Raw genomic sequence first — 12,047 nt, 5'->3', positions numbered from 1 at the left:
GCAAACTTCTTCCAGAAAACTTGCTGACTGAACTAGGTGGGATGCTGACAAGACCTGGGGCTTGCTGTCTTCCTCCCTCCTTAGTGTAGAGCCATATCAGGTTTGTAGAAATCTCAAGACAGTTAGTTCTTGGGTTTCTTTAATGTATGCCCTGGGATTTTTGTGTATACTTCCTCACAAACGATGAGCTAGAATATATGAGATAGTATGGAAAAAAAATTGCATAAATGCAACACCGAAGTTTGATAAAGCTACTGAATTTCCAAAGTGTAGAGCATCTTACTCTGCTTGAAACAAGAGAGTAGTGCATTTATGATCTTACGACTGACTTCAGATTTTAATTCTCATCTAGGCGAGAGACCGTACAAATGTCAAACCTGTGAGCGGACCTTCACTCTGAAACACAGCCTGGTTCGTCACCAGCGTATACACCAGAAAGTCAAAAATGCTCGAAACCACGGGAAGGAGAGCGACAAGGATGAAACCCAGTCAAGGTGCGGAGAAGACAGCGAAAATGATTCTAGTCACAGCGGCACTAACCCTATCTCAGAAAACGAGTGCGACTCCGCTGCAGGCGTTGGTAGCCATTCTTCTGTCACGAGAAGTCGAAAAGAGTCCCAGGCCGGCGCAGCCAAGGACTCTCTTGGCAGAGAGGAGAGGCCGAGCGGGCGAACGGCCGGCACCGGCCTCGCAGAGCCCAGCAAGAATGCACAGAAAGCGCCGGCGAAAGAGCAGGAACCTCGGGGTGGCTCTGACCACGAGAGATCGTCGGGTTTCATTCAAGACTTGCTGGAGATGCACAACAAAAAATCTCCCATGAATCACATTCTTGCCTCTGCAGACAGTGCGCCTCAGCTCCTGGGGGTTGAATGACTTGCTCGCAGATTGGACCCGGCCCAGCACACGAACTAAAGCCATCAGCAGAGCAAGGTTTTTGGAGTCTTGTTTCGGAAGAGCAGCCTTACGGCTGTGGGGAGAGTATGGCAGACTGGATGCAGTGCCATATGCCTTTCAGTATAATAATGCAAGAGACTACAGTATATACTGATTTGAGTGCCTTACTACTTTATTAGATCTTTTGGTATCATAGATTTTTTTTTCAAAAATGATTTTTTTTTTAATATTTTAATGAATTATTTGGAGAGGACCTTTTTCATTTAAGCATTAATGTTACCTTTTGTATTGGTGTGTGTGAGCTTGTTCTTGTATATCTGTGATAGTCGCTGTGTTTGTTCTCTGAGCTGGAAATGGGGGCAGTGGGGTGGGAGGCCCTTGGATACCACAGCCAATAACTGGAAGAAAATTATGTGAATTTCATACAAAATAGTCAGAGGAAACGCAGAGGGGATGTTGATCTTTTTTTAATTTTTTTTTCTCGGTAGATGTTCTTATGTTTGCCACATGGTGGAGCATTAAGTCTGTTCCAGGCACGAACAACGTGGCAGTTGAAGGTGTTCAAAGTGGTTCAAGCCAAAAGCAGGAAACATGAAGAGTTTCAACCTCATACTTGTTTCTACTTTTCAGCATTAGAAATGGTGTTCTAGCTACAAGGGTTTTTTTCTGGCCATTGTGGACTGAGTGTGTATACAGAGAAGAGTTACATAGCAACGTAACCTATGGAAATTATGCACCCGCTGTTATATATGTTTGATTTGCTTCAGTATATTATTATTATTATTTTATTATTATTTTATAAATTCATCAGTTTGCTTGTCTCTGCAATCAGCAGAAACCAATGGGCAATATTTGCCCACGCAGATGTATAATGCAGCTTGGAGCCCTTCTTTAAATTTTTTTGACTTAAGCTTTCACCAACTCCTCTTCTTATGTTGCAGCTCTTCTACTGTACTTTAAGTGGACCCCTTCCTCTGACCGGAGAGTCAAATGGAGGCCAGCAAGTTATCATCACACATGTACAGGGGAACATCTCACGCGTGGTGGGGTGTGAGTGTGTGCGTGTGTGTGTGCGTGTTGTGTGTGTGCGTGCCTGTTGCGGGGGCCTGGGAGAAGTGTGCGAGAGAGGGGTCGTGGCAGGACCCTCCGAGTGCATAAGAAAGGCACTGCAAGTACTATGTTAATCTTGTTGCTGTCACATCAGTGACAACGTGTGTTACTTAAAGTTATTCAGTCTTCCAGTTGAAAGAAAGCAAGAAAGAAATGCGAGCCTTACCGTGATCTTGCTACTGTCATGTTCTAGAGCAAGAAAATACTACTGGTAATAAAACTACAGATATAAGACATGTTAAAAATAAATAAAATAAATTAAAAAAAAATCTTCCTGAGATTTTGGGGTTGATGCTTGAAGACTTGAGGTGTGTGTCTAAATTTCATATCAATAATTCAACCCCTTTAATGCTGGGAGTTGGAATTTCTCCATATGGCTCCTGTTGCCGGCAACAGGTGACACTCCAGCCACCAATATTTAAGGGGTTAAGCAAAATGTATCCTACTGTAGCTGTGCATTTTTAGGAGTGCTCAGCATTTTTTGTTGTTTTTTTTTTTTTGTTGTTGTTTTTGTTGTTTGTTAATTGTCCTTCAGTCATGACCTCTGGGACAGACAGAGCCATACTAGCATTGCCGGAGCCTCACTGTGCTATTCCACCACTTCAGCCCCCTCAGCCCGCACTGTGATCCTCCCTTCCCCGCAGAACCGCTTTTCCTGCTTTCATCAGACGTGGAGGAAGTGGGCCTCAAACCCATTCTATATTATATAATATATATCTATATATATCTATATATATATAAATTCTCCAAAAATTTCTGGAGACTGAAATCTTAACTGTCCAGAATTCAAAGGAAGAAAAACGTTCTTGAGTAATATTCTTGCAAATAGAATAAGAAAAAATGGTTGAGGTATATGTGATTTCTATCTTTTTTTAATAGGGATGTATGAACCAGTTCAGAAACAAAAGTTAACTCCAGATAGATGAATAAATCAGAACCAATGATTCATTTAAAACTCTAGCCAGGTGCATTCTACTTAATTAAAACCAGTTCACACATCCCTTAAATTGTTATTACTATTATAATTATTATTATTATTATTATTATTTTGGGTATTTTTGGTTTTTGTTGTTTGTTTTTTTTGTTTTTGTTTTTTTTGCAACTCTCCACACTAAACTGCGCAATACTGTGGGGGAGAAGCCATTACTAAACTATATGCTGCAGAACAATGTAGCAAGTAATTAATTCCCAGCAGCCTGCCGGGACATCTGCTAGCAATAATCACTATTGATTTAAAGCTTTATTTAGCCTTTATCTATATCCTAGTAGAGTATAAGGTCTTGCCACATTTTATTGACATTTTTATTAGTTGAGTTTGACTGAGAACTGTTGCTGTTGTTGGGTTTTTTGTTTCCCCTCCTCCCCCAATATTAAACTGTGAAATTTATAATGTGTTTAAACTATGGGTGAATCTTAGGCTTTAGTTTGCATGTTCAGCTAATTTGTCTCTATACAATTTTTGTTTGAATCTTTTTATTTTTTCCTCTCTCAGGGCTTTTACAAAAAACAAAAAACAAACAAAAAAAGGATCTTCTGAAATTCTTTTGCCTGAGTTGCAATGGACTAAACATTGAGATAATTCAATCACTACATTAAGCACTTGACTGTGAAAGCGCAAAAAAAAAAAAAAAAAAAAAAAAAAAAAAAAAAAAAAAAAAAAAAAAAAGGAAAAGAAAAAAAAGAGAGAACCTTGTTTGAGGCTATTCTGAAATAACTTTTTGGGGCTATGTGACAGTCTGATTCCATTTTCAGAATGATTCATAATTTTCTCTCTTCTCTGTGTGTCTCCTTTCTCTCCTCTCTCTATCCACGAAGGAAGTTTAATCCTAGTGATTTCATCCCATGCAGGAAACAGTAATAAATGTGTAGAATTCATATTTTTCTAAAGGGAACTTAAACTGCTGCTACGAATTGTGTACAAGACTGGTTTATGCCACATGAACAGAGAATCACACATTTGTTTTGGTACTTTTATTCCTCTTTTTATTCAGTTGTACAGTACTTCCAAATTCAAAATAAAAGTAAAAGTTGTTCTGTATCAAACCATCTAAGCAATAAAATGTTGTATTTAAAAATTATAGGTTACAAAATGGACGTGGCTTTTCTTGTGGGTTTATTGTAACTTGCTTTCAAACTTTTCTATTAGAGGACAACATACCAGCCAGAGTTTATCGGTGTAAATAGTATTACTGTTTCTCTTCCTTCAGTTGGACTGAGTTTGAATTAGAGATAATTGTAGCACTTTGAATGTTCATGTTCCATTTGCCATTGAGTTTTCTAGTAGTCAAAACCCTCTGAAATGGTGCTTTTTCTGTAACTGCAGTTTCTCAAAACAGCAACTGAAGACAAAAAAAAAAAAAGAAAAAAAGTATATTGGTGCTGATTTTCCTGTGCAGGTGTTAGGTCAGAGGTCTTTGTAGCCCCATGATCGCATAAGTGAGCATCTTTCTTACAGCACATTGTGGTGATTAACAGTGTATCACTCATTTTCTGTATAAATGAAGTAGGTTTCTGCCATTATAGTTTTATTTTTGCATAAATGTATATGGCTGTGAAATCTTCAGGATGTATTTGAAAGCCACATGCATGTGTCAAAAAAAAAAAAAAAGAAAGAAAGAAAAGAAATCCTTTGTTTTAGCTTGTTGGAGCTGCCTTAGTTGCATTTTGAATGCTTTCTTTTGAATAAAATACATTTCCCAGGATGATGAGCCAAAGAATCATCTGAGTTGTGTATCCAGTTCTAGATGCCAGGGAATTGTAGAGCATTTGAGCATCTGCTTCTTAAGTCCTCGCGGGATTCTTTCTGTAGAGAGGTGAACCAAATTCAGTCAGAGAGATGCATCCAAAAGTCTAAACTGCTTCTCCTTTCCTGCTTTTAGCCTCTTGGATCTCAATGATAGCAGCTGAGACTCTCTCAATCACTTTCTCTGGTGAAGAGCTGATTCCTCACCACTGAGCAGGAACAGGTTAAAAGAAAACTATCCAGTTTGGCAGCTCTGCCCCAAACAAGGAAATCTGATGAAGCAGGACTCCTGAGGTACCTCTGGGTGGAGGGAGAGGATGGAAATAAGATTTATGAGGGAGGAAAGCAGCAGATTTCATTCTTCCTGCTCCAACCCATTGGCCTTAGAAGTATTCCCTCCTCTCATAAGTCTATTATGGTGGAAAAGACTCATGGAAAACTCACATTCAAAGGGTGCAGGGATCTGTTGCGAGGTATAAAATAAAAATGTAGGCCCTGAGCTTATGTGGCTAGAAAGTGATTACCTATGAAATAGGTGACCTGCAGACACTTAGTGCTTGGCCTCTGCAGGCTGCAAGTTAGATGCCCAGCGCATTTCTCCTCTTAGTTACCTTTGAACTTGAGCTGACAGACTTTGACCATCCCTGAGTTGGGAATTGCCCTATTCTTCCTGTACTTCACAGGGTAACAGCCTGCTGAACTTTGCTCTCTGCTGGTTTATCCCTCTCCTTCCTCCTCCCTCCACTCCTCCCCACACTCGCTACTGTGGCACTCATTTTTAGGGCTGGCCTGGGATGTCCACAGAGGATCAAGGCAGGTAGGTCCCCCTTAGCAAGTTTTGTCCAACTTGCTGGTTCCTTGCCTTGCTCCCTAGCTTTTACTTTAAAGCTTTAAAGGTAATCTTTAAAATGATGACTGGCCTGGAGAGGCCAGTTTGTTGGGGAATTAACATGTGGAGTTCACATGCTCCCTCCAAAGCATTAAGGTTCAGGGAAGATCAAAATCTTCCACTGTCATTATCAGAGAAGGTCGAGGATGCCTTGGCTGGGAGGGGAACCAGCAGGTTGGCTTTTTCAAAGGCTAAAGTACAAAGCTGTAGCACGTGGGAACAGGAGCGTTGTTTCGAGATACCAGGGCTGGGTGGAAACCTACTGTCCCAAATCAGGATATGGAACCTGGCTGGAGTGTGTCTCAGCATACGTACTGATACTGAAATTCAAACTGGTAAAGAGAAAGGAATAAAAGTATTGGTTTGCCATTATCCAGCTGTCACTAAATACCCAGCATCGGTGTGTACACCCCAGTGTATTTGTGCATGTATGCATACACATAGCCCTTCGGGCAGTGAGCACAATGAGAACTGATCTGCTCTTGATGCCATCAGAAGGCAGCAAGGGACAAAACTTTACTCAGAACCTTTTTCTCGCTGCTCCCACAGCCTCTAGTTCAGGAAATCACATATGCTTTTTCCTGTAGGTATGTCTACAGAGATTGAGATTTAAGCAACACATGAAAGAAAACACCACTTCTGGAAATTCCAAGGACTGACAGTTAGTTGGACTAACCATGGATTCAGCAAGCAAAAGCGTACATGCAACCCTAGCCTGGAACAACTGGCACTTTCTGTCAAAGTCTGAGAGGCACCATCTTTTGTAATCCACTCTGGTAATGCAGGAAAAGAAAAGGATGGGCGGAAGCATTGTACTGGTTAATCAAGACTTCTCTAACTACTGGACTGAGTGAGGCTAAATGGGCTACACTGAAATTTTCCAGAAATTTGGCACCCTTAGGAGTTAACACCAGGGAGAAAAAAGTGAGTAAAAACTGTGCAGCTAATGTGGAGACCAGTATCTTCTGGTGAGCCAAGTCATTTTAGCTCTCCTACTTAGGCGCAAAGGGAAGTGCTTTCCTGCTCCAATCCCTTTTCTTGGCAGTAATTTTCATAACCTGCACCTGTGCTAGAGCAGTGAAAATGAGGCAAGAAAGAGAATGCTGCTTTTGCTCTCCAACCAGGTTCTCTGTTAAAATAAGAGAAATGGAAGAGGCTTTGGGGACTGAGAAGACTCTCCTCATGTCACATCATAGAGAAAAGCTAAGTGTTTTGAAAGGAATGGTTCAAGGTTTGAGGAAAGGTTGGGGGGGGGGGGGGGGAGGAGGCAGGTATCTTTTTCTTACCTGCAAGTGGGGTGATATTGTTTTTCTAGGTACCTCCATCTTACACTGGGTCTAGTGCTTGTGCTGTAGTTGGTCTATGGAGATGATGGGTTGTCTGACTGTATATATCCTGAAGTTCAGTAGTATCATGTTGTTCTTTTGTCACCTTTGAGCTTTGGGTCCTCAACATGCTCTGAAATTCCTGAGTTTGGGTTTGACTTCCAGCCTCACCTCGGTGAGCTGAGCCCTCTCCTTACGCATGCCCTCCCATGCACACACAGGAAAGCAGGGAAACAAATACGCGGAAGCAGATGATTGTTGTCATTCTCCAGAAACTGGTGACCACTGACATCTGCAGATTTGATGGCAGACCACAGTATTTCCTTATTTCCAGTGATATGTGCTGTGTTATAGAAAGCAGAAATAGTCCTAAAACAACAGCATGATTAGCACAGCTGGGATTCCTGAACTAAAACAGCTCTGTTGATGATGTACAGCCCCAGTTTGTGCCTGTGATTTTGAAGAATGGATGCTGGCAGGAAAAGCCATTGATGTTTTTTTAATGCAGTCTCCTCTAGAGCCAAAAGCATGTCCATAGACAACTCTTGCAGAGGCAAGGAGTTGTGCTCTGCCAGCAAGTCTGGCTTTCTCAATGTGGGCAAGCTGGTATCTTTCCTAGCTGAGAACTGTCATTGGGAAGGTTATTTTAGATCATTTGATATCCACTCGTGCATGCGCGCATGCATCCACTCACCCTCCCTGAAAGGTATATTCTGATTTATACTACACAAGCAGGAGGTGTTTCTCGTATGTGCTGAGTAGTAGGACTACCACTGTCCAGTGATGTGCATGTGTTTGCTCATGACATATGTAAGGACTGTTACAGGGCAGACTTGTTGCTGCAGTCACCAACTACAGTTTGTCCAGGTGTGTTTCCATGGCCTACCATGCCTGCTTCACCTCAGCAGTCTCTGAAGCAGTGCCTAGGGGAAAAGGATATGTGGACAAGGAGAGCACTGCTGCATCTACCCACTACTAAAGCAGCACCTAGAGTTACTACTGTAAAAAGAAAGATGTTTATGAAACCATTTTTCCAGTAAGATGTTTTTCAAAGAACCTATCCAGCTTCTTCTTCCTATGAGGGCAAAGAGAAAAGGGACTCTCCTCTGTGCTCCCTCCTACCTCATGCTCTACTCGTTTATTTTCAGGAATCTACAATTTGACACTGTAGCCTAGCCTTAAATGCCTGTGAAAACAACCTTTTTCTGAACCTGCTCTTATAGCTGAGCCCCTGTAACATGGGCTTCCTGCTAGTTACAGAGCAGGACCTTGATGCTCACTCTGTCCCTTCTAGCTTCTCTGCATTTCTGCCTAGTGTATGTAACCTCAATGTTTACTTTAAGTGGAAGTTTCTCCAAGGAATCCACATCACAGCTTTTGCCTGCTTCAGCTGCAGGTGTACTAAGACTTGTTAGCAGCCAAGAGCCAGGTGGCCTCATTCTGGTAATCTAGTCTGGAGACAGGAGGCTTCTGCAGCTACACCTGATTTGGGAGGTGACTGAAGCTGGGGAAACTACAAACACCTGCGAGCAAGGATATTGGCCAGAGACACAGGAAATTAACCCTGTTTAAGGGTAGCAGGGAAGACATGGGTGGATTACTGTGCACAGTGAGGTGCTTCAGTGTTAGAGGAGTATCTGCCTTGCTATCACTGGCTTTGGCTGCATGTATTATCTCTGGTAAGTGGTATGTAATATGTATACTTACATTGCTGTGCTAGTGGAGTGCCTGGTAGAGGAAAAAGCTAGTTGAATTACCCAGGGAAGTGAAAGCCTTAAGGGCCTTCCTAGGAAGGGAGGTCAAGATGCCTTCGTTTTGGGATGCATCTTAAAACAACTTGTAGAACTAAAACTAAATCAAGTCTTTACTATGGGTGGACTTGAGAAGCATTATTGAGGATTTGCAAAAATTTTAATACTACCTCCTATTTTTGGTTCTTTCTTAAGCCCCCTCTCTTCCTCTGCCTCAGAAATGCATTTAAGGAAAGCAGGACTTTTTTCATATTTTAATACTTGTAAGTAGAAAGACTTCTTTAGACCCCAAAACCTCACTGGGAGTTGAATGCTTCTAGTACTTGGGAGAAGGGAAATCTCACTAATAACCATGTGAAATGGAATAGCACTAATGACACAGTATCTATGAACAGGCAGTATGAACAGTGTAATTCAACAGAAAGCCTTGTAGAAATCTTTTTAGTATTAAGAACTGAAAATAGCTCTCTCCTTTGCTGCGTTTATTTCTGCCCTGCCAGATTCTCCTCTTGCTGGCAATTTATTAGGAAACTTTGTATGATGGGCATTTGGCATATGTTGCTGCAAAATCATCTGAACTTCTCTAGGGCCCTTCAGCCATGGGCTTTAAAGTAGTTCATGAAATGACGTTCACTGTGAAAAAGAGAGATAGTTGCTGGGAAAAGGCCTTTCATCATGAAAGGCCTAATCAATTTTCATAAACTTAGAACTAGAGGTTCAGGTGGTAAAGGCCAGTTTTGCTGTGGGCTAACTTTCAGACAGTAACTTTCAGTCTGTAACAACACATGGAACATGACCACATTACTAGTAAAAATGTGCAAAGGTTAGGACAAAATGTCAGCCAGGGCTCTAGGCTGTGGCTCTGTTTTAACACATGATCAGAGTAGCTCAGATAAAAGAAACAGCAAAACCTGCTGCTGTTTGCAGCAAGTATTCAAAGAAAGGCTCAAGAGTGATGAGAGAGAACTGAGCATGTATGCATGTGTACACAGCACTAGTAACTGTTCCTCTCAAATGAGAAATGGGCATAGAAACAGGCTCATTTGGGTAACTAAAGCAATCAACAGGTTCATTCATGGGGACCCAGTTCAGGGAGCAGTAGAGTGCTCTCATGTCCCAGCAACATGATCAAAAGTCAAAGGCATCAAGTAACATGCAGCACCTGAAAAGGTAAGGTCCAAATATTCAGAAAGTGCCTTCAGTTAATTTATTACTTTAAATGTGCTTCTCATGGGACATGTACCTCTAGGTGTGCCACTGCACTCAGACTAGGTTCAAAACATTATTTTTAACAGTATTTCTAGCTGCAATATTAATTCTAAACTTTCACAGTAGTCAAAATTATTTTTAGCACCCACTAGTTTTCAGCTCTGTGACTCCTGGCATCTAATGAAGACAGTGCTCTGGCATTGTACGTGTTAATCTTTCTTGAATTTTCTGTTACCTGACTGTTCAGAGCATGAGGCCAGCTTAAAATTACACCAAAATCTAAGTGTTGATTTAAATATGTAACATCTGGTTTTTCCATCAGCATGCAAAAGAAATATTTTAATTTAGGATAATGGCAGTGCTAATTGAGAGATGTATGTTTGTTTTAACCAATAAAAACTTCTCCCAGGTGTTTGCAATTCAAACTTTAACCACATGTGACCTGTCCTTTGGGATGGAAAAGTAAATGGTGTAACAAACAAACCCCCTGCAGCCTTTTTCATTGCAATTTTCCCCTCCTTACTTCTGAATAGTAGCCCTTTCTTCATTACTGAGGCCCCTAGGTAACAATTAAGGGGAGGAGGCAGCTTTAATCTGAAGGCGGTAGCACCTAGTCTCTTCCCATGTTCTAGCTCATGCACTGCTGAGTGTGATACAATACTTCTGAACTTCTTCACTTTGCCAATACCACCATTTTTGCTGGAGAATACGTAGCACCACTTTACCTGTTGCTCTCAAGATGCGCACATGACTAAATCTTTACAGTACTCAAAGTTACACAGATCAGGTCAATTACACTCTGCTGAAAATCAAGGTATCACAAACTGTATATACAGCAATCCATCAAAGTCTGCATTACAATGTAACTTTTTTGATTTCTGATCTTCTGTCTCTCCTATGGCTACTGAAAGCCATTATCAATGCTGAGTTAGTTAGAATAGCTTGCCAGGCTTGGAGATAAGAGAAAGGAACAGATTTAGGAAACTGGGCAACACATGCAGCTAGCAGCTAACGGCTTTTGGCACAGAATGCAGAGCCATGTTCTGTCTTTAATATGCGTATTTGGGTAATGCACCTCACTTTCAGAGCATGCCAAAGTTTCCCTAACTCAAAACAACTATTCTCTTCAGCAGCTGTGGAACACCTACTCCAAAAATGAAGGTACTTAATTTGAACAGCATTTAATTAAAAGTGATAGCAGCTCCTGCCAGGATTCCTTGTGGCAGTATTTTATTGAACTGCAGCTGTAGCATGTCTTGAAATTTGTCAACAGATCCTTGTTAGCAGCTTGTATTTATTGGTGGAGCAGTGAATTACTGACATCTGTTTCAGTGGAATTCCACAAACTCAGCAAAACAGCAGCAACAGTGGTGGTAGCCCTTAGGCATCATCACACTAGAAGAAAATTGAGGGTAACCAAAAGTACTGTATCTAACTAAAGAACTGGTAAACAACATCCAGTGAGGTGCATTAAAAATGGGAGTGGAGGGAGTTCAGTCCTCAACTGGACCTTAGGGAAGTCCCACCCAGCATAAGCCCAGAATAACTCCACCAGTGATTGTTCTGGCTCTACAACAGCGCAACTGATGCACAGTTCATCTTCATCGTGTCTTTTCAGTAAGGAAAAGAAATAATAGGATGATACACTGTTACAACTTGCTAGGCTATTAATACATTAGAAAGGAGATGTCCCAGTGTAGTGTGATTTTTAAGAAGAAAAAAATAATTGAAATAGGCTTTACTTTAGCATTCTGAAAAGTCTGGCCTATGGTTTCTAATAACAAGACAGCCAAAAAACAGGAAGCTTGCTTATTTAGTTAGAATTTAATTGGAAGTCTGGACAAAACATCATCTATAGCTGGGAGAAAACTTGTACTCTCCATGAATGAAACTAGTATTAGAAAGAAGCAAGCATGTTTTTACTAATTCTCAGATACTAGCTCTAGGGAAAACATAATATGCTCCCTAATTAAGTTTGTTAGGGCATTTACACATGCTTCTAATTATAACCTGTTATTTCAGTGACAATGTTGCCATACTTTAATAGTCATTAGATGCTATTTAAATTCTAGCAATTTGATGTTTTGATTCTTTCTTTCTTGGTAGATTTCTACCAAATAAACCAA

General features: G+C 40.9%; 2 protein-coding genes across 3 annotated transcripts in view; one reads left to right on the top strand and one right to left on the bottom strand.

Annotated features, from left to right (window-relative positions):
- RREB1 (ras responsive element binding protein 1) overlaps positions 1-4,721 on the top strand; it is a 126,304-nt gene extending 121,583 nt beyond the window's left edge. The window contains exon 11 of the mRNA XM_062569994.1: positions 353-4,721. Within this exon, the coding sequence (XP_062425978.1) occupies positions 353-873 (521 nt within the window). The 3' untranslated portion in view covers positions 874-4,721. The remainder of the gene's footprint in view (positions 1-352) is intronic.
- The window catches only part of SSR1 (signal sequence receptor subunit 1), a 27,643-nt gene continuing 19,556 nt past the window's right edge, over positions 3,961-12,047 (bottom strand). For both annotated transcript variants that reach the window (XR_009957647.1, XM_062569995.1), the window contains one exon: positions 3,961-4,807. Coding sequence is in view for 1 of the 2 variants with exons in the window: in XM_062569995.1 (XP_062425979.1) it covers positions 4,786-4,807 (22 nt within the window). In the remaining variant the exon portion in view is untranslated. The remainder of the gene's footprint in view (positions 4,808-12,047) is intronic.

This window comes from Rhea pennata, chromosome 2 (assembly GCF_028389875.1).
Source record: "Rhea pennata isolate bPtePen1 chromosome 2, bPtePen1.pri, whole genome shotgun sequence".
Lineage (NCBI taxonomy): Eukaryota > Metazoa > Chordata > Aves > Rheiformes > Rheidae > Rhea > Rhea pennata.
Note: the sequence above shows the minus strand (reverse complement) of the source record. Positions and strands in the feature narration are given on the sequence as shown.